Consider the following 24,255-nt stretch of genomic DNA (forward strand, 5'->3'; position numbering starts at 1 on the left):
GCCCTATTGGGGATTTAGCTCAGTGGTGTCACCGCCTGCCTCGCAAGCGCAAGGTCCCCAGTTTGATCCCTGGTACACACACACACACACAAAAAAAAAATTTAATAATAAGAGGCAATGGTCATAATGAAATGTGAAATGAAATAAATATGATGTAAATTTTAAAAGAAAATTTTAATCATGTAAATTGAACTGAATATTTACAAATAAAGTAAAAAATGCATCATAAAGAGTCCAATCAAAAAGCTACAATATAAGATGGTTTTTATTTTATGCCTTATAATACTTTGTTTTCATGGCAAGAAACATTTACAATTTAAAAAAACAAAGGTTAGCAGGGTTCTCCTTAAAATTCCATTTTCTCTCCACGAGAATGGAAGGAGATAAAAGGTAACAAAATACCACAAGGTCTTGGCTGTCAAGATTACTTCTAAAATTCCTTTTATTTCTAATGTCATGAGAATTGCATAAATTTAGCCAAAATCTATGCCCTGATTCTACAAATGAGAGGGACCCAGAAATGCTTAATTATCGCATGACTCCTAAAAATAGTGGTCAACATATATTTTGCATCAAATATATTCATAATTTACCAATATGCATTTCCACGGTAAAGTACATCTTCGTATCACTGTTGGTTTGTTTCCTTGGAATTTCCCCACTGAATTAGGAGGCATGTTCTTGGATGCTGCATGCAATGTGGCACCCATGTTTCAGGTAGACAGAGGTTTAAATGGGAGTTTGTAAGCATCTGTCCCTAGAGGATGACTGTCAATTGTGTATAAGCTTGTGCAAGTTGCGGCAGTTGTTTTATTGACTCGTTTGTTTTACCTCTAAGATAACCCCATGTTCGTATCACTTTATGGCTACTACGTGCAACTACTAAAGAGATACATAGACAAAAATCTAAAAAGATTCTCTGGAATTTCAGCAAATGAAAAGCTATATACATATAACAGAATTAGATAATCACTAATTTTAAGTATACGGTATTCTTAATCACAGTAGTTTTGGACTACATAAGAAATAGAAACTGGGCCAGGGATTTAGCTCAGCAGTTCTGTGGCCTGCCTCACAAGTGAAAGGAGCCGAGTTTGATCCCCGGTACCACAAAAAAGAAAGAAAAAAAGAAAGAAAGAAAAGAAAAGAAATAGACCTAACTATCAAGTCAGGATAGAATATACTATGAAGATTATAAAATGCAAGGAAATTCTGTAATAGTTCTTGGGAAACATTTACTGGAGACAACGCGCCAGACTGCAGTTATCTGACAAGTAGGTAACAGTTCTGGGCTCTACTGTCATTCTATTCTTGAATCTTTAAGCTTCATTCAAACTGTAACTTACTCATATGTGACAATGAGGAACTTATCACAGCATAAATTTATGATTTAAAAATCCAGAGAGACCTATTTATGTGTTTCTGAGAAAAAAAATACTATCCATCTTCCAGGTGTTTGATGTGTATTTTATCCAATTTAACTTTGAAAGTATAAAGCAGAAAGCAGAACTAGAAGTTCAAATCAAACTTTAAATCTGGAGGCAGCAACAGCTTTGTTTCCCTTCCAGCTTTTACCTTCTGGCTCGTTTTTGATGAGCTCTTCCATTTTCCTCTGCTTCAGGGTGTCCACAACATCAGCTAAGCTGCCCTTCCGACGTTCGGGGGTTCCCAGGGCCGTGCTGGACAAGGACTCGCCAGTTTGTCGCCCACCTTCTTCTGCCTTCTGAGGTGAGGTAGATGAGTTGTGTGAGGCAAATGAAGACATAACTTTATTGCCGTCAACTTCCTGTGAGAGAAGTGAAGGAAAGAAAATTGTTGTTAAAAATTCAGTATTTAAAAAAAAGTGGATATAGTATATTCAGCTGACACATTTAAACGAAAAATGATGTAATTCTGTAAAAGCAAAGAAATAAAGAAATTCAAAAAAAGTAAGTTAACTTTATAGCCTAGCACTAGGGTGAGTCAATGATCAATTCATGGGAGAATCAAAATCTGGGGTTTTCTCCCTTAAACTGAAACAAAGGTTTAATATAAAAGATGGTATAGTCTTAGCAACATACAAAACTAGGACTGCTTAAGATTTATTTTTTTGCTTTTGAGTCTCAGATTTTCCTATGAATATTAAAGTTACTGGTCACCTATATTAAACCTCCGAGGTGACATCGAAATACGTAAAAAAAAATTTTATGTACAGTCCTTAGTTCTCATTTAAGTAGCTTCCTCTTCTTGATAGTGCTGCTGGTTAAAGTGGGGTCCTCTCTTAGCTCTCCATCTCTCTCTAACGTTTTTAGGAAAGCACCAGCCACACAGGTGATTTTGACATCAGACAAGAATACTACAAGTGCATTTTTGCTCATAGTAAAGGTTTTCTGATATAATAGTCTTATAGCACTGTTTCTACCAACATGGTCCTGTTTCGCTCTTTATGCTTCACTTGCCCTGTAAAATAAAGTTTCCTGCCTTCTTTTCTCCTACCTCTCCCACTTTCCCTTCCCCTTTGCACCAAGGGAATGGAATTAATATGAGAAAAAGAAAAAATGGAAACACGGGCAGGGGATTTAACTTAGCGGCACCATGTCTACCTTGCAAACTCAGGGTCCTGAGTTTGATCCCCTAGTCCAGCAAAAAAAAAAAAAAAAGAAGAAGAAGAAGAAGAAAGAAAAAATGCATACAAAGTCTTTGTAAATAGGGAGGGGCGGAGGGGTTCAAGGGAGGGTGGGAGAATGTGGAAAAAATAAAAACCAAGATGGATTATGTGAAGGTGCAAATTATATTGTATACCTAAAATGTACTAATAAAACTAATTAAGAAATAGTTTCCTGCAGTTTGTGATCGTCTTATAATTATGTATGTACACCTAGAAAGAATTTATTCTAGAATTCTAAAACTAAAATACATTTTAGCATTCTGTTATCATCATTTCCTTCATGATTTCTACCATAACTTTTGTAAAATGCATAATATTTGGGTATATTCTTTATAAAAGACAATAAATTGATTTTCCCAACATTTTCAAGGAGTAAAACTGAAAAGATAACATTAATTTTTTATTTTTTTACGCAAAGGTTTTCCTTGTACAGTAACCCTTTATGTTCTCCCAAAGTGGAGTTTTTCCTAAAAAAGTATTTGTGTCCTAAGAGCTTTGAGATTCACCTCATCCTTGGGTCTAAGTCACTTCTCAGCAGCATCACAAGTTTCCATTGAAATATATTTGAGTATAAGCATGTTGAAACTCAGAATAAGAAGATTATACCTTTTTATACTTTCCTTCTCCACCTAGTTAAAGCATGTCAACAGGATTCTTGACTACAGAAATGTGATAAAGCACACTTATTGACATCTAATGTTTTTAAGGTCAACGTTTACATTTTTGACTGGCTTACAAATATACCAAAAACATGTGACTGAAAACTGTCACTTTGATTTTTAAAAATACGTTAAAATGGAGATGACTACACGAACACGTTAATATGATTTTGTGTCAACAGATATTAGTGAGTACAGGGTCATTAGCTATGGTCTCGTATCAATCTGCTGGGTGGGCTGAAAACTGCACAGAATGCAAAAATAAAAAACGTTTGCTAACAGAATCTTTCAAATTATAATTCTAAACCCCACATGTTTGCTTAAAAAAAAAAAAAGCACTACAGAACTTCTGTTAACATTATACCTTGACTAACATACAATTTACTTTTTAATATATTTGGACTTAGAAGCATTATTGTAAGATGCAATAATTAAAGCCTCTGCAGGTGAAATGAAGGTACACTTTGGAAATTATTTATTAAAAACCTGTACATAAGCATAAGCAAATATGTGCACACACACACACACACACCCCTACATCTACACCTAAGAAAGAACAAGAACAGATTTCTTCAGTAAACTAATAAGAACGTTTTCACGAACGGCCCATTACACCCATTAGCTTAGTTTCAGGTGAAATACAGAATATAGGAAAGGTTCTATACTCCCTTTCATCTTGTTTCTTTCCAGGTAGAAACACTAGTATCACTTTGAACATTTCTTTGTCTGCTATTTTTATATTCAATGATGACCAACTTTAAAAACAAAGGTTTAATAGCAGATTTTAATTTTTACACCTGAAAATTACTCTTTACAGCATACCAAACTTTGTATGCAAACAAGTATATTAAACTATCAAAAATATTTCCAAATAGAATATTCCATTTTGCATAGCTCTCATTTTTCATAACTTGCAAAGAAGAAGGAAATAGTTTAACATAGTTCAGAAGTATTTTAACTCAAACTCCATCAGAAGATAAAAACAATTAAACATTGGTGCTGTTCTATGCAGGAATATTTATCTTATCGTGATTTCACCTCTCTGATTACACTTTACCCTGTGGCACTGTTAATCCCTTTAACAGTTTTATGTAGTTGACAGCTGTTCCAGTGTGGGGCTGCACTGTTCATTTGCACAGTGAATAACTTGTTAAAGAGGACTGGCACAGTTTCTACCAAAAGATGCCCTCTTGCTTTCAATTTCTTCCTGGGATTGAATTTGTCATATATGAAGTGATAACTGTGTGCTCTCCTTCACTTTGCAAGTAGGTAAAATCCAGAGTCCACTAACAAAGGCACCAGTGATCCAGCCTAGTCACATAAATTTAATCAAGTCTCAGGAACAGGAAGGATAAGCTTCAGGATTTTGCAGAGCTGTGATGTTTCACTTCTAAAATCTACTGATGAAAGATGATTCTAAACTTTCCAAGTGAAGTTGATCATTTTCCTTTGTTATTCTTTAACAAGCTTTATTGAGATCTTGCTACCTTTGTCAACTTTGCAACCAAGAGGAAAAAAAAAAGGGGGGGTGTGCCTAACATATCTATCCCCTTGCAAATATATTTTGAAAAATACATTCTCTTTAACTCATTCTAAAGAGAGCATTTTGTTATGAACACTTTGAGAGAAATACTGAGTTACTTTAATACTTAAATTTAGATAATGTGATGATTAGAAATGTGCTTATTTGAAAAAAAAAAAAAAAGAAGAAGAAGAAGAAGACGAAGAAAGATCAAGCCATTGTGGTACATTGACCACGCTTGTGAACCCAGATGCAGGAGGATGAGGCAGAAGGATGGCAGGTCTGATACTAGCCTGGGCAATGTAATGAAGGACTGGCTCGAAAAGGGAGGAGGGAGCAGGGGCCTCTTCCACAGTGGTACAGCGAGAGTTCAATCCCTACTCCTGCAAAAACATTAAATGCAACACAACCAGACATATATGTTTCCTTTATTAATCAAATGACATTTCATCTGTGGCCTCAAGAAACACATTATTGTGGCACTTCTTAATCCTGTGAAATTAAATTCACACGTGGCAGTAAAAATACTATGTTTAAATTTCAATCTAATAGAGTATAATTGGTAAGAATATTAGCTAATATTTCTTGAATAGCTTGTGTTGGGCATGCATAAGTCTTACTAATATTTCTGTTAAGTCTATTTGTGATTTGTATTTTACAGTTAGAGACACTGAGGCATGAAGATTAATATGAATGCCTACACTCCAAGCTATATAGTACCACCATCCAAATATCCACGGCCTATGTCATGATTCAAAATTGAACTTACACTCAAATAACTATTAAATCCCCAAAATAGAATTTTCCCCAAGTGGTTTATCACAGTGATGGTAGTGAATATTTTATGTTTCTGAACTATCTTTACAAAATCTGTGGGCATCTCCTTTCTAGTAAAATAAAGTTTAAAAAACAGAAAAAGTTCAGAAGATTTGAACTGTCATTAACTGGACTCTTACTAATGCAAGTTCATCAATTTGGTATTGCATAGTGTAGCATAAAATCAACTACATGTAACACAAATAGTGCTCTGCTGCTCTCCAGTCTGTGCAATGATCATGTTCTTCACTTAGCAATGGGCTGCTTTATAAAAATCATCAAAAAAATGTGAGACAAAACTTTTAAAAAGAATTTTTTGTATTGGGGATCGAACTAAATGAATGTTATGATTCTGACAGCCAGTCTGATCAGCTCAATTTTCAAATATCCATGCTTCCTGAAAACAAGACATAAACAAGATACAAGAATACATGGAAGCAAAATCAACCTTATAAAAAGCTCAGTAAAGGCACAGAGAGCTTTCTTTGGTTAGCCCACTCAAATTTAGTATTTGAAGAACAAGATATGGTCAAGTCCCCATAACTGCAAAACAAAACTCAGCGCTTACAGACAGACTTCTGAAGAGTGTTGTTAGAGTTGTTATCTATCTGATTTAAAAACCACCCAATTTAAAATCTTTCCTTGACTTTTCTTTAAAAAAGAGCTGCCTAATGTATACTTAGGTCTGTCCGTTGAAAAAAATGGAATATGACAGAAGCAGTCTTGTCTACATAGATCGAGTTTAACAGAACTGTTACAGATTATCTGTAGTGCCTCAACAACTACAACGTGTTCTGAATGAGGAACCAGATTTTTTAAAAGATTGACTGATTGATTGAATAACTGGTACTGGGGCTCAAACTCAGGACCCTGAGCTTGCAAGGCAGGTGGCAGCACCACTGAGCTAAATCCCTGGCCCAGGATCCAGATTTTTGATGAGTGGCTCCCAAATCGATCTGGCAATGCACCCCACAAGCTATGTATATGCATTTGTAAGTCCTTGCAGGGACTGTGATGGGTAGACACTAGGCCTGAAGGCAGCAGCCTAGTTTGGATTGCTTGCAAACTATAGTCAGAAGAGCCCAAAGTCAATTTCTAAGGAATATTTATACACATTTCCCCATTTTTAATGACATTATTGAAAGTCCAGAAAACTGAGACTTTTGAGTTCTTAAAAAAATTTCAATCACCATGGTGTGTGTAAGAAATTCTAAAATACTTAGATAGGTATCTGTGTCGATTTTTACTCTATGGTTTACAGAAAGATATATATTTTGTATCATACAGAGTTCTAATTTTTCAAGACTACTTTAAGGTTTCCTCGGTGCACACACAGAATCCCACATTTCTGCAGATCTAACACTAAACAGAGATGGAACTCATCAAGTTTAGGGAATAGATTATCATTTTATAAAAATGGCACCATTATATTTCAAATATAGGATTCAGTTCATACTTTATACATTTATATGTATTTTGGGACAGTGTAAACAGAAGTGAGAACTGTTTGATGTTTTTACAGTCTAAAAATATATTCTGTTTTAAAGATCGCTATTCAATAGGATGGAAATTCTGCAAAATCTACCATGCTTTGCATTTCTTTGCAAAGCAGTGAGATGAAATGTTAGCGTAGGCTTACATTTAATTATTGATCAGAAAACTAAAAAGAATTTAAATGCATTCCTTTAAAGATACATCACAGGGTGCTAACAACAACAACAAAAAAGACAATAGATGGTTTAGTGAGAAGTGATTTGTGTTCTCAAATGTGGGTCCTTAAACTAATCTCGTTGCCATAGCTAGGAACATTTTGTACACTTTTTCAGCATTCCTGCCCCAAATTCCTGAGCAGAAACTCAAGAATTGGAGCCGAACCATACATGATTTAATGAGTCTTTCCAGTGAGACCAGTGCACACTGAAATTTTAGAACCACTGTAAGAGTTAAGAGACAAAGAGGAAGAAAAGGAAAGAGAGATTTAGTAGCTGCAATGAGGAGGAAAGATATCATTAAAACAATAGGACTTAAAGGATCTGAAAAAAGAGAAAAGTTAGTATATTCTGGAATAGAATTAGCAGGGGGAGGTAAAGGTAAGACAAGGGTAAGACAAGGCACATGTTAGAGACAAATGATTTTTTTTTTTTTTTTGCTTTTTTAAAGCAATCGTTTTGGCATTTATTGAAACAGACATATGTCTGCTGACTGCTGTCTAACTGTATTGATATAGAATCAGAGATTATCATCAAAATTGCATTGTAGAAAGAGAAGGCTTTCAAAAATTACTAAAAATTTATTATTTGGTATTTTATAATATAAAAATAAAACAATGATATAATATTTTCATTAAAAATAAATCACTATCATGTTTGCCATATAATTTAATTCCCAAAAATAAAATTAAATGTATAAGAGGTAACAAATAGGAAAGAATGTTGGCCAAATATCTTCATTTTCCCATAGATGCTTCATGGGCAGAATTGTCTAATAGCTCTTTTTTCTCAAATATTCATTCAGAACCACATTTTCTAAGAATCTCAGAAATGCAACATTCAAGAATAAAATGTATGTTTTCATGTGCTCTCCAAACCACTTAATAAGCAAAAGTGGCATTTAGAGAATTGCTAATACATTAACTAATAGAACCTGTAAAAACAAAGAACATTCTGTGCTGTGACAGCCTCATTATCTTCCTGCTGATGATTTGTGTGCTGTGTCGTACTTAGGATTAAACATCTAGCAAATGCACTTGAAGACATTCAATGATTTCTTCCCTGAGGGCTCAAAGGTCAACCATAAGATGTTTCTAAACAAAAATTAGACTGCACATCAAAACATTTCCATTTAATATACAGCATTTATAATAAACTACTTATTAGAACTAGCCACTGATTATATAAAATTACTTAGAAGTCTCTAGAATATTATTATTGTATATGTTAGTAAACTTGGTTAAATACCTATTCACTTCAAGAGTATGAAGGAAGAACTTTATGCCTACGAAGGTTTGAAGAATTTCTCATACTGTGATCTGTTTTTGTGCCAAAAATTTTTAATTGCCTAAGTAGAAACTAACTCAGAAAATGACTTCTTTATGTTCCATATAGCAAGGAACATAGTCTCTTGCATAGACACTTATAAAGTTAACAAGCTGTTTGTCAGCAATGCTTATAATTGGAAACTGACTGCACGTTTAGCAGTCAATAAAACAGATTGTAGCCCCCTTCCCCATGCAGTGAATGAAATATGATGGCAACAGAGCAACATTAAGCAAACTGCAACCAGGGGTCAAGGTGTCTGAGTTTAAATTCAGGCTCTGTCATTAACTATATAATCTTACAATCTTGGCCAACTATCTAAACTCTCCATACCTCAGTTTCCTCATTTAAAAAGTGCAAGAATTTGTATTATCATTAGTTATCTTCTGATAACTGATTCAGTTACTTAATAAAAGACACTGCTTTTCATTCAACTGAGATTTTATTTCATTGATCTCTTGAATTTAACAGTAACAAAAATATGTAAACAACAGAAGAAAAAGATATTTCACTCAATTGAGATTTTATTTCATTCACTCAATTTTGTCAATCATGTAAAGTGTAACAAAAATGTTTGGACTCTGACATAATGGCAGAGTGCTCATCTAGTAGAAGAGAGGCCTTGGGTTCCATAACCAGCATACATACACACATGCACACACACATGGGCACACATGCGCATGCACACACAAGCCCACCTCTGAATGCTAATTCGTAAGGTAGAATAACAACAGGTAAAGTGCACAGAATCTGAAGCCAAACAGCTGTGGTTCAAATCCTAGATCAACCACTGAGAGTTGAGAGACACTGGGCAAGAAAGTTAATCCATTTAGCAAAGGAAGATATAAGGAATTAGCTGGATGTAGGGAGACATATTTGCAATCCTACTCAGGAGGCTAAGGCAAGAGCACAGCAAACTTGAGGCTAGTGTGAGCACTTTTGTGAGTCCTTGTCTCAAAATAATGAAATAAAGAAGATCTGGAGATGTAGCTCAGCGGTAAAACACTTGCCGGACATGCAGAAGGCCTGAATTCTATCACTAGAACCACACTCACAAAAAAAGGGTAGTGAATTAGATGAGATAGGAGACTATCACAATTTAGGTTTACAAACAGAGTTTAAAATTTAGGGTTACAAATTATATAAAATTTATAAAATGGTAGCTGGGATATGACAAGAACTATACGGCTGTTAAAATAAGTGCACACCAGGCATCATATTAGGATATAAAGATGAAGAAAGCATAGAATATAACAAAATGAATAAAGAAAAAAGCTAGGCCTCTTGGCAAGAAAATGAGAATAAAGTATTAGAGACAAACCTCTTTCCCGATAACTTCACCAAAAGCAGGAAAAGCACATATGAAGAGTTTCAGAGTTTTTTCTTTTGTTTTGTTTTGCTTTGCTAAAATCAAATTGCATCCTACAGATAAAACTTTTAAAGAACTGAAAAAATTTTAATATGGCTCACTTTTAAAGATAAACTTTGTTTAGGAAGAAAAGTAGTCCACAAAATGTCTTGCAGTATTGGTGTGCTTTTATCTCTGTTGCACAGTTTTCAAATCACACAGTTTTATGGTTCTCTACAAAGTGCTAAGTCAGAGAAATGATCAAAGAAAGAATGTTCAATTACTACTCATTACAAAATAAAATTTTGGGGGGAGGCGGGTACCAGGGATCAAACTCGGGTCCTTGTGCTTGTGAGTCAGGCAGTGGAACCACTGAGCTAAATCCCTGGCCCCAAAATAAAACTTTTAAAAGTCTAAATCTGAAAAAAAAATCAGTATAATGAATTATTTTCCATAAATACATGCTACCAATTACTTATTATGCCATTTTCTGCTCTTCTTTCACATTTCTCTTTCTTCTAGTGATAGAGTAATTATAATAAGCATGGCACATCAAGATTTTTCTTTCTTCATGAGAACATTAGCACCATTGGATTTTATTACAAATCAACCTGAGATTCCTTCACACTACAAATGTAGAGCAACAAAAACAGTAACACGAAAACATAGGTAAGTACTAATTCTCTGATCACATTAGCTTTTCTCCTCTATGTTTCTGTGGCACCAAGAATAGAATAACTTAAGGTCAGTATGTCTCCTCATTACATCAGGCTAAATTCATGCCCTAAAATCCATCCACTCTCATAATATCAAATTACTCCTGTCTTCCTATTTTAAAAAAATGCTAAGGGCTTCTTTTTCCATATTAACTAAGACTTAAAATGAGACCATCAGCTTTACAGCAAAAAGTAGCATTGTTTTTCCTCTCAAAGGAAATTTTGGCCTGAGTTGACCTTAACAAGTGATTTGAGATACAGGAAATGCAAGCTTTGGTTTGCCTTCTAAAAGTAACGATACGCCAGTATGGAGTCCACACACTAACAAAACTTCTTAACTAGCTAAGAACTAATTTGTACTGTACAGCAGAACTGCCTGAGCCCACGTCAGCTGGACTTGGAGGGCTACCCTACAGCACATGTACACACCAGGACATATGTATTCTTTATGTAAAACATTAGGTTTTCTGCAGACAACCTGCACACAGTTTCTATAAGCAATGCGAGGTACAGATTTTGTTAATAATTTAATGTAATTTTTAAAATGCTCCAAAACCTTTAGATAATCACCTGTACTATCACACAAAATCTGTTTAAATTCACCAGTATTTCAATAAAAATATAGTGACCACTCCTGGAGTTCTTAATGACATTGTTCTAAATGTTTTAGGGACTTTACTCTTTATAATTCTCAGAGAAATAATATGAAGAATATTATTCCTACTTAACATTTGAAAAAATTAAGGTTTCTAAGTGGAATTTACTCACAGTAATCACAGACTAGAGAACTGAAAACTTAAACCAGAAATCCAATTTTAAATCCACGCTGGTCATCATTCAGCTATCTTGCCTTTCTCAGCGGATACAGGAGCTGTAAGCCATGCAAATGTATAACAAACTAAAGCAGGTTCTCTCACTACTAAAAGAATTTAAAATTTCAGAGGAATACTTGAAACAAAGAGTAATGAGAACAACTATAATAAGTACTAAGTGAGCAGTGACAAATTAGAAGTTAAAATACATTTAGTTTAGAGAAGAAAGAACACTGGAAATCAAAGGAAAATGAAAAATTCCTTCTCAGAGCCCCAAGCACACTGTTCTGGACTTGGTTATTTAATATCCTTTCTATATCATGAGAGCAGGGAATATCTTTGACTATTCCTCATATGCTACCAATCCTGTTAATTAAAAGTGTAAATAAACAAATTGAGGTATTAGTGTTTTTCATTATGTATAGATAGTGTTTTGATCTAAGTCTAGAAGAAATGAATAAACCTGAGAAAAACATGCAGAATATTCCTAGATATCACCCAGAAAATTTCAGTGTACAGAAACACACACACAGACACTCTCTCTCTACAGGGAAAGAAGTGGTTTAACCCAAAGAAATGGATCACAATAAATGGTAAGACAGGCTGGGGATTTAGCTCAGTGATGCCACGATTGCCTTGCAAGCTCAAGGTCCTGAGTTTGATCCCCAGTACCAAAACAAACACACACACAAACAAAAATCCCCAATAAACCACAATAAATGGCAAGACTAATATAAGATGTCATTTCATGTAGGTCATGAAAGTCAAGGCGTGTTTACATTTGACCCAGCAGGCAATGGACAAAAACTGTGGATCCTATAGTGAGTGATTCTAATAAGTAACTTGTTGGCAATATTAGTCTAGCAGTGGTATGTAAAATGCATCAGGTTAAAGATAAAGTTCTTCACTGAATAGGAAATTGTTACCATGACACATTTGTGATAATGCATATCCATTCAACCTTAACAGTGAGAGTTGAAAAGAGCCATCAAATTTGTCATCTGCGATTACCAACTCTTTGGGAAAGTACGTTACACTCACCAAACAGATTTTCAAACTGCACATATTCAGGGTATTTTTGTTTACATTCCAGAATGTACTCCTGCTATTCACTCCATCCACAGCGCAGTGATAGTTATTTCTATGTGGACAGTGATGGAAATGAGTATATTACATGGGAAAAGGATAAAAGCCACTTTCAGGCAATTAGATATTCTATACACAATGGTGGAGAGTATACATCAGAGAGAGGTTTTTGCTTGTATTTAAGTGCACATGGGTACACATACATGTACTTTTCTATTTTTTTTTATAATTTATGGTACTTTTCTATGAAACCACCAAAAATTTTTATACTAAGAAAAGTAAAACCTTAGAGATAAATTGAAGACCGTTAGTGATGGGATTACTTAACTTGAAAATACAGAAAAAGAAGTTGAAGATTAACATGGTTCTTAATTGAAAGTTTGAAATAATGACTGTGCTATGAATTTAAAAATGAATGGCTAGCAAAAAGATCATTTTGTAAGAATCAATTTATCTGCAAAGTTTTAATAAACCCATTTAATTATTTTATATCTTGAACATTAGTCTTTACTTCTGATCAAGTACTATAAATAATAAGCAGCATAAAATTTGCCACAAACAATATCTTTAATACTATTTGAACTCTTTAAATTTGTATGGGAATGTAGATAAAGGGACACAAGAAGAAGAAATGAGGTTAAAATGATGTGTTATAAACTTGCTTCTTTCCCCAAAAATGATTCAACACATTTTATGTGATAATTCCCCAAAGTATGTCCACAGGCTGAAGATCAATATCCAACCCCCAATGTGAGGACTATCTGACTGTGATATCTGTTACTCCATTGATCGCTAGGGCTGATTCAGCTAATCTGACTAGGTAGGTGGGTGTCCCTCCTCCCTCACTGCTCCTTGTGAACCCCTCTTGGTGGAAGAAAAGAGGGCAACCTTCGCAGATAGAGGAAGACTTATTCCTCAGTCAAGGGTGTAATCGTAGCTGCACTCCCCTGCCAGAACCTCCAAATAAGCTAATAGGCAAGACTTCTTTACATATCTCTAAAAATGGCAGTTATATATGTGTAAGATCCTCTCTTTCCTAAGTTTGATTTACATTGTGAAGTTTTGGAAACATCTTAATTTATAATTAGGACTTTGAAAGATAAAATATATTTTGTAGGGGAAAATGCATACATAGAAGAATCAGCACCTATAGAATAAGCAAAACCAAAAGAGAAATGGAAAATGAATGTGCTCTAGAACAAAAATGTCAGAATAAAATATTCCAAAAAGTAAAACTACAGTAAGACAAAAAGATAGCACTGTATAATTCACAGAGAAAGTCAGGGACTGAAATAACTTTCCCTTAAAAACTAATGAATGAACTCTCCAAATGCTGAGTGCTTGGTTTTACAGGTGTTTAGCCATTTATATACTTTAAAAGTTTTATTTTATAAAAATAGTTTTTCATAACACAAATAACTAGAGAATAACAAGAGTAAATATAATGTGTATCATGATCTTAGAATATACTTTCACTTGCTAATCTATCTTTCTTGCTATATAGATGTTAGAATGAGGATGGGGTAGGTGAGATTTATGAACATCAGAAAAGTCTTGTAGAAACCTACTGCTGTGAATGCTTTGAGTTGTGATGACAGCTGTAAATAAGAAGTGATGGTTTTTCCCCCACTACAAAGTACTTAGGTGGGGATATGCACATAAACATTGTAACTCTTAGGGTAGATAGAGATAAGAGAAATAATCTTTGATTTTAGACAGGTATGCTCTCTCCTATGATTTCACTTGAGTTTTGTCCCCTGACTCTGGCATGGTGTTCAATGACCCACAAAAAATGCCAATCCAGGGCTGGGGATTTAGCTCAGTGATTTCGCCGTCTGCCTTGCAAGCACAGGGGCCAGAGTTCGATCCCCAGTACCAAAATATATATATATATTTTTTTTAAATGCCAATCCAAAACGAAGGCTTGTACTCTCTATATTCCCCACACCAAGTGAATATAGGTTTTAATTGTGTAACAAAGTCACATTGTTGGATCAATGGAGCTCAATTTAAATAGACATTTTCTTTAAGCCTGAAATTTATTAAGACCGAGTCTCTCAAGATGGGAACCAAGCAGGTATTGCTTTACTCCCCAGCTCTGAGAGGATGCAGACACACAGGCTCCTACGAAAGTCCTCTGCTATCCATTCATTATACTTAGCAACATCAAACAGGGAAAAATAATTACAAAGCTCCTATTGAGCACCTAGAGACCCTGAACGCAGACAGGAGGTGAATACAAAGACAGAATATTTGGTTACAAGAGTCACACTTCATCTCTTTAATTAATTTTTTACAGTACATTTTTGGTTTTTTCATTATTTTTCTTCTACTTGGTTCTAACGTAAGTACACACAGAAATGTATATATTTCATGAAGAGGAAATAAAAGTGTTGTCTTTAGTTAAGATGTTTCCATTCACAGAGAGTACACATTTAAAAAATAAATTGCCTGAATAAGTTCAATTATCTAGAGAAGCAAAGGAAATCACATGCGAATGACATTATAGGCAGAGGCCATTCTGACAGCTTCACGTTTATTTCTATTGTTTCAGTCAGTGGAAGGGAAAAACTGTCAAAAATTTAACATCTCTTCCTTTATAAAGGCCCAGTGTCTCTAGTACTGAAAATTGCATGAGCAATAATATGGAGGAAAAAAAGTTTGTCAACCATTGGAAACTTGATAACTCGACACCAGCACAACATGGACCCCCTACGTACCTTGCATGTATTTTTGCTTTCAAAAAAGCAGCAAATTACATTTAACTTGCAAGTAGTCCCACATCAATACAGACAACGAAGGCTGGCTTTTAAAAAGGGTTATCTTTAAAAATCCAATAAATCCACATACATTAAGTTAATCTATAACATGACTGTTAGTTATGCTTTCTGACATTAGCATCATAAATAATATATGCCATATTTTTCATCATATATCATCAGAAGACATTCTTTAGCCTTGTGTATCCCAATGAGCAATACTTAAAATACATCTTTTGTGCTTTGTTCAAGATGACAAAAGTAAATGAAGATTTAGGCTGACTGTGTAATAAATTCTTGCTGAAAATCTCTGGCTTTTTACACTGCCTTTATGTGCTACCTGAGTTGTTCTGAAGCGTGAATATACCGAGTAAATGTGGCATATGTTTGTATTTTCCTGCCAATTCCAAATTCATTCATTCAAATCACTCACTGTAGGCCAAATTCTTATCCAGTTCCACAGAGCCACTGATTTTTCTGGAAGTGAATGGCAGCTTTGTGCGTGGTAACAGGAAAGTCAATAGTAGGCCTGTGCACGGAAGAACGATACAACTCATGGAAAGGGGAAAAATTGGACTACAGATGTCTTGAGTGTAGTAAAATCAAGTTTGAAATGACCGAGGTGATGAAGTTTTCAACACTTCCCCTTGGGTGTCATTTCCAATCCTGGCAATTTGAATAACTCCAAATTTTTCTCTCTGTGGTCACTATATATCTTTATTTTTGCTTTTTTATGGTCACATTATATCCACACTGATACAATATATGGGTTAGGCTGTTTCCTTTCACACATTTGTATTACACTACCTGTCAAAATTAGCCTCAGATTTCATTCAAAACCTGGGAGTATATTCTGTACAAAATAAAATCACCATTTATTAATTAGATAATATGCAACTTATTATCTGGGTTTTAGTAGGCAATTTCTTCAAGGCCACCTAAGAGTCCTACAGTGTAGCAAATACTATCACTGCTTTTACACATATTGAAACTGAGTTTAAGCTATGGGCTTACACTAAATAAAAATTAATTTGAATCCACATCATTCTTTCTTATAGGTTTTAGCCACTATGGCACACAGCTTACCAGCAGAGTGAAACACCTAATTGTTCACTAACTTTAATCTAATTTTCTAGGTAGAGTTTATATCGTCTGCATATGTATCATCTCTAAATTCCAATACAGTATTTCTAGTAATTCACATTAGTCTTATAATGTAGTTTACTAACCTATTCAATTTTTATATTATTTTAATTGGTTGCATTTGACATTGCAATTTCCATGATATGTGTTTCTAAATGAAAATTGAGCCATTTGATCAAACTTCTAAATAACACACAAACCAAAAGAACATGCTTGCAAAAGATGTTAGCCATATGCCTTTTTTTTTTAAAAAAAGCATTATCTAGGGTCATAGAAGGAATGCAAATCCATCAGTAAAATCCAGTATTTTTCTTGACCTCTTCAAAATACTTGAGACTGATGAACAGTACGCTTCGCAGCTTTCAGATGGCCTACCCACTGCTGGCTGCTCAACCTCCTCCCAGAATTGCCTGTTCTGTCCGTGATCCAATGTGACTTCAACAGCCAGCTGCAAGGAGTTCCCACCCTGAACACCAAAGACCTCTTTTCCAGGTAAACTCTCTCTCTCTTTGAGGGAAATGAGCTTCACACTGCTGAAGATTTTCTGTTGCTCCCGTGAAAAACATGCAGACTTTCTTATTACTACTCTTCACTCCGTGTAGCGACATAACCATAGTTTAACTCCTTGCTTTCCTCAGACCATGTGCTCCTTATTTTATCACCTTCTTGCCCTTTTCTAGAAAACATGAAGCTCTGAAACTTTATTTAGGTTTACTTCCTAGGGGAATGGTAAATTCTCAATAAATACCTGCTGAATAAATGACACTTAATTCCGTTTCTGGATGTAATTTTCACATTTCTGCATCTTGGAGGAAGGAAATTTCAGCCACATATTCCCAATAATCTGTTGATCACCAAAGTATCTCAGAACCTCAAATCTAACATGTATAAATGAGAACTCTGAATGAGAACTCCCAAACTCATTGTTGTTGTGGCTGGTTTTTCCTAGAGTGGTACATCTTTCTAGTTACACAGGATTGAAACAGAATCTGTACTTGTAGTCATAGGCAAGTCTCTTAAAATATCTGAACTTTAATTTTTGTATCTCAAAATATGAGTTGTTGAGGTAACACTAGGTTTAAAATTCCATGAATCTGTGATAGGTAAATATATAAAAGCACAAGCAGGTCACCGATTTACTATCACATTTTTGTCATTCTAAAATACATCGTTCCATCATTCTTTTTAAAAGAAAAATTTACATTAAAAATTTGAATTTAAGCCAGGGATTTGGCTCAGTGGTTCCGCTGCCTGCCTTGCAAGCACAAGGACCTGAGTTCAATCCTTGGTACCAAAGAACAAAAACCAAAATTTGAATTTACAATGAGATAGATGTGGAATGTGTACTATTTGCAACTTCTAACATGGGTTAGTAAGCTACAGCCTATGGAAAGGAAATGGTTCCTCCTAGAAAAAGACAAACCTACCACAATCTTACATGCTTTAAATGATTCACAACATTCTTAGAGAATCTGTTCCTTCTGGGAGCTCTTTTCCTTCACTCTACTTGTATCTCACATTTGCTAATCATATCTATGCCTCAAGACTGAGAAAAAATATCTTAGGAATAAATTAGGAAAGCTTTATTCACTTCCCAGTGGTGCACCACCACCCAATGGACCGCAGTGCCTCTACTATGAAGAGAGAAATTGTAAACTATATTCTAGTTGTGTGTAAATGACGGGAGTCAGTTAAAAACATTCTAGCTATCCATACACATTTAACATAAAACTATAACTTTTATTTGTAACTTATGTGTGAATAGAGAGTTATCAGGAAGTTTTAACCTCAATTAGAAAAAAAAATGATAATTGGAAGAGAATGTGAAAAAATTACAAGATCAACTTTTTTTTAATTGCCTTCCCTTCCCTCTTTTTCCTTGGTTATTTCGAACAAATGTGTAAAAACTTCAACTCATTTTAATACTAGCTGGCTCAATCAAATTCTCTATTTTATCTTTTCTACTTTTTGTTCCATTCCTGGCTCCACTCAGTATTTCTAGGAAAGACAAAATAGTTAAGCTTTTGTTGTTGTTGATTTCTCCTAAATACTTAATTATTTCTCTGACTTGGCCATATTCTGAGTGGTCTGGGCATAATAAATGACTTTAACTCTGGAAAGAATACATATTACAAGTATTTTGAAGCAAATACAAATTATTTTTTATATAAAAGCTAGAAAAATAAATATAGATACCATTCTGCATTATTGTTGGTACTTTCCCCAAAGCCTGCTTTTACTTTTCATTCATTTGTGCTTGTGGTAATCTTTGTACAATCAAACCCTGAGTTACATGTACAAGTATTGTTCTAATGCACAGTGGACAAAAAAAAGGCTGGTTTTACCTCAGAGAATTTAGTAACATTTATATGTTTCACTAAACTATAAATTAAAGCTAAATTATTTGAGATTTTCTTAAACACCGTATCGTTTCATTTCCCTACTACTGAATTTTTGTTGTCTTTTGCTTATATGGATCATGTGTGAAACAAACCTGCATTATATTTTCTTTGGTACATACTTAGAGACCAAACTCAATTATAAATTATTATTCACTTTATGAGACAGGATTTTAATGAAGTTATTTGTATATCCAAAACCTTTCACAATTCTCCAGCAATAGATGACTATAAATTCCAAACTTGTGAGAGCATTTTCGTCCCCTCTCCCTCAAATCTGGCAATAAACTACCTTTTAAAATTTTCCCCCTCAGAACAGCCTTTCCCTATGTGAATCCAGGCCATTCTTACCGGCTGTGTGACTTCATCTTACTCTCTCTATTCAACATCTATGTCAGTATTATGGCTTGGATCACAAATATCTCCCCAAAGCCTTCTGTGCTCACAGGAGGGGCTTCTGGAAGGTGACTGGATCATGGGAGTGCTACAGTTGATGTGCGGTTAGGAGCTGGGGCTTGCTTGACTAGACAGGTTATTAGGGGAGCGACCTGGAGGGGATGTGGTCCAGGACAGCTCCTCTCTGCTCTGTGTGCTTCCTGGACACCAGGGTGTGAACGGCTTTCCTTACATTTTGTCCCTGTGCCATGGCATTTTTGTCCTGGGGCTGGAAATCATACACTGTAACCATGAACCCAAATAAACCTTTCCTCTTTTAAGTTGTAACTGTTGGGTAATGTCTCAGTGATTAGAAAACTAAGACAGTGAGTAAAATTGGAAAGATAATATGAAAGTTGCCTTAACAAAGGTTGTAAAGGTTAAATGACACAAGCAATGTATATGTTGAACATAATTCTGGCTCACATGGACCTGTTGATAGCTCCTGTCCTTTATAATAGGCCCTTTCAAAGTATATTCTCTATCAGATAAATTAAGTCATGTAGTGTTTTGAAAATGTACCTAGAAGCTTGCTAGAAAGACAAATCTACTACAGCATTAGATGCTCTCTCTAAACATTCACTTCAGCTCTAGAAGATTTATTCCTTGTGGGAGCTGTTTCCTTCACTCTGTGCGGAATATCTCTTCCTTCACTTTGATGCCATCTTCTCTCACATTTTTCTAATCACATCTATCCTTTATGACTTAGCTAAAATATCTTAGTTTTCAGAAAGGCTTTATTAACTTCCCCACTCCCACAAAAACCAGCTCCAAGAACCACTGGACTGCCCCAGTTTTGAAAGTGATCCCGCTAACTTCTGATTGGTTGTGACTTGCTTGTGCATGCTGGATGCAAGCCTCCATCTTTGATCCTCTGAAAGGATGGTCCTCCAATCACCAGATCACAGCACGATAAGAGGCTGTCCCAGAGTGGATATTGGTTCCTCCAGGAAGTACACTGTCCGATTCAGCTGATATTCTTTCCATGGCCAGACTTTCTTGACAAAGGAAGCAGTATAGGCCACACTTTTGGGTACCACTGCTCTAGAAGCATATGCAGCTATTTCTTATTCCTTTACTTAGAAAATGTTATTCATCCCCTATATACTCCTATAACTCACTTTATCTGTAGCACTCACCATAATATTATGACAGGCTAATTAGGACCTATGTATATACCCGTTTTCCCCACCAGGTTGTGAGTTCCCTGAGGATGGAAAGGTAACTTTTTCATGTTGACAATGAATGTATTTTATACACAAGAGATAAATGACAATTCAACTGAAATGACTTGTTATCACTGTTGGCACATGACAGATGAAATATTTATGATTCTCCTGCTTTGCCACAATTTTCTCCTATCATAGCATAATTGGGGATGCAGGTACTCAGGTGCACAGTATAAGAAAGGGAATACTGGAGTAAAAGTTAAATATAGTAGCTCTAAAGAATTTTTTTAAAAGACATAGGAAGATTAAAAAATGAACAAAATAGTATATATAAATCTGAGTTAAAATATGCAGTATTTTTCATTGACATAGTACTGAGAAAACATCAAGAATTCAATTAGAATATATACGATAGAAATGTAGAAATGAGTCAAAAACATAAAGAGTGAGGACAAAATCTAATGTCTGAACATTTTCCCTATACTAAAAGAAGATATTTTTGCTTCCTGTTATAAACCTAAAAGTCTTTCAAATGCTTACCACATTCCTCAATTTTAAAAAATTCTAAATGTACCCATTCCTTTCACAGAATGGAAACAGGTAATAATGCAAAGTGTAAGTGTTAATTAAGATTAAGATAATCCTGAATTTTATATCTCTATATGACATACATATATATATATACATATATATATATATACATATATATATATGGCCTTTTAAATGTGTATATATTACCATCTATATATATTTTAAATAAAAGTATATAGAAAGTTTCTAACTACTTAGGCTATACCATATAACTGATAAAGATCAACTTGCATGTCCCAGCACTGCAGCTCTGTCTACTGAACTAAAAGGTACAAGATTCCTGTCACTATCCCACAATAACTAGACAGCCCACTTTTTCCCTTTGACTATGTAGATCAGTTGTCTGCATATGAAAACAGAGCTTGGTGCTAAATTTTATTCTAAACTGGACTTGTGCCATTTTGAGTGGTTTTGTAACATTCATATTTCTTAGCTATGACTTCTGGAAGTACTGAACTTTTTTTTTGTTTTCACTATTGCTACTTATGTAAGATTTACTATGATGTAGGGTCTTTTTTTTCCCTTCAGTTGAGGTGCTAAAATGAGGCACTTCACTCACTAAAGAAATCTCTTTATAATTACAGGGATCATATAAAAATCCCCTTATCCACCATGGAAATCTGGTAGCTATTTCAATGTAACAGAAATACTTAACTATTCAAAATTAGATGAAGGCACTACTGTCTTATAAATGAAGTAAAAATCTGAAGGCATATAGTCTGCCTGTAAAAACAATAAACAATACCTTTGAGAAAAATATTTAAAGAAACTAAACGCCTATGTATGGCTCATATGTTAAACTAAATTCATCTCAATTACAAATAATCAAGTTTTTTTATGTCAGGCTTTGATTTTTGGTTATGCCTGAATGAACTACTCAGCAAGTATAAAAGAAGTAAAAGGGGATGGAAAGGAAAATAATACCAAATTAACATTTTTTTATTTTGAAAATATTCATTTTATTCATCTCTGTGATTATATTATATAGTTATTAAAAATCCCCATCTATATGTATGACTGCTGCATTTTATGCAATAAACATGTGAATTAACATAGGTCTAACATAAAAAAAAACCTTGTAGGTCTTTGTTCTAGTGTAGGCAGTACATGAATACTGGCATCAAACGATCAATATTAGATCTCAATTCAAGCTAAAAAAGGATTATGAAAATAAACTGATTTAGAAATAAGAATGACATACTAGTTGCAGGCCTAGCGTGATTAAACATGGAACATGTGTGACATAATGTAATAAAACACTGAAGTGATCACAGCTGCATACAATGTATACTTGTGACATTTTTGTCAAAAGATTGTGTTTTATGATACTATCAGGGTCACATGACTACTTCCCAGGGCCTTAACTTTACCTTTACACATCTCTAAAATAATAATAATAGTAAAAGGATAAAACAATCAATAAATAAAGTATGTTGCAGAGGACAGCTGTCTTGGTTACTTTCTCATTATTGAGGCACAATATCCAACACCCACAACTATAAGCCGGAAAGGTTTATTTAGCTCATATTCTGTGGAGGTTTCCGTCCATAGTTGGCTGGCTCCAGGGCAGGGCAGCACGGCAGAGAAGCATAGTGGAGGAGAAACAGCTCATGAGTAAAGCAAGAGCAATCAAAGGAGGAGCAGGAGAGATAAACCCTTCCAGGCCACTCCCCTCAATGACCCACCCCCCTCTGCCTAAGCTTTTCCTCTCAACATCATATTTAGCTATAAACTCATCAGTGGACTATTCCACCAATGAGTATCCTACCCCTATGAACCAATCAACTCCACAAAGCCCACCTATGAGAGCATGAGTCTTTGGGAGACACAGAGACGTAACCATATAAATAGCCCTTTTCACCGCTGAGTAAAGTGAAGGTATATAACTCACTCATAATAGAACTACCAAGTTGCACAGCAAACTAGTTACCAAATTGTCTGGTCAAATAGCAATGTGACCATTTAAGTATATATTACCTACCTGTAATGTTACAATCCAAGAAAACCTTTTTATGACTCAGGTGGTCTAAAACAAATATATCAGTGTTATATGTTAAAACATTTTCCTCAACCCAAACATTCATCTTTTTTAAATAATTTAAAATAAATAAAAAAACTTTGTAATGGGGTTCTGAGCATATTGTGAGGTACAGGCAATGTGCCTACATATTTAATGCACAAGTTGGCCCAGCCTACAAAGCAGAGTTCCTCTCCTATATCTTTTCTTCTGTTTATTATCTAGTGTCTGGCAGTCTAACATCTTCACAAAGCTTGACTGAACCAAAGCATTACATTATTCTCACTGAATCCTTTGTACATGTTACATTTATCTCTACTTCTATACCGTCAACTTTCTGACTGATGATTCTATGAGCTTTTACTATCAAAACTCAAAAATACAAGCAGAAACACGTGTATAGACAACATGCTTCTTAACTTCCGGAAGTTATTTTGTCATTGAAAAGACCAGAAAATAGTCTGTCTTAGGTATCTTATGAGACAAAGCATTAAAAAAAAAAGTAAAAACTCTGTTTTGGGTCCAGACTGGCAGAATTATATCTTAAATTGATTAATCAAGTTACATTTAAAGAAAAAATTTACACTTCAGTACACTCTTCCCAGGTTTTTCTTGGATTGTAACATCACAGGGTTGTAATATGTACTTAAATGAGCATATTCCTGCTTGATTCAATTATTTGGTAACTACTTTGCTATATACAACTTGGTAGCACTGTCTTAAAATGAGTTATCTACCTTCAATGTTAGGCAGTAGGGAAGAGGGCTGTCCTCACAAGAATTCTGCAGCATATGGAACTATCTAAGAAAAAAAGTACCAACCTTGGAAGCCATGTTAGCCAGATGCACCCTGGAAATCAGAGGGCTGATAAACATCCCAGGTAGAGCTTCATATATAGTGACTAATTTGAAGCTAGACCATTGGAAAAAATGCTTTTGACAATTGCATACATAGAACCTTTGCTCTCAGACTGTTTAAATCTATAAAATATAGCAGCTTAACTTTAATATCTCACTCTCCTTAGATGAGATAGCCCTAGCACAGAAAATGAATCATTCTTAAAAGTTTCATTATTCCTTGCCAATAAGCAAAATTTTTTTG

The 24,255-nt window shown here is 34.7% G+C and overlaps 1 protein-coding gene across 16 annotated transcripts in view; it reads right to left on the reverse strand.

Annotated features, from left to right (window-relative positions):
• Sox5 (SRY-box transcription factor 5) overlaps positions 1-24,255 on the reverse strand; it is a 936,135-nt gene that overhangs the window by 281,846 nt on the left and 630,034 nt on the right. For all 16 annotated transcript variants that reach the window (XM_033766292.1, XM_010615329.2, XM_010615302.2 and 13 more), the window contains one exon: positions 1,576-1,786. In XM_033766292.1, coding sequence (XP_033622183.1) covers positions 1,576-1,786 — 211 coding nt within the window. The remainder of the gene's footprint in view (positions 1-1,575; positions 1,787-24,255) is intronic.

This window comes from Fukomys damarensis, unplaced genomic scaffold (assembly GCF_012274545.1).
Source record: "Fukomys damarensis isolate Sample0158 unplaced genomic scaffold, DMR_v1.0_HiC HiC_scaffold_19, whole genome shotgun sequence".
Classification (NCBI taxonomy): domain Eukaryota; kingdom Metazoa; phylum Chordata; class Mammalia; order Rodentia; family Bathyergidae; genus Fukomys; species Fukomys damarensis.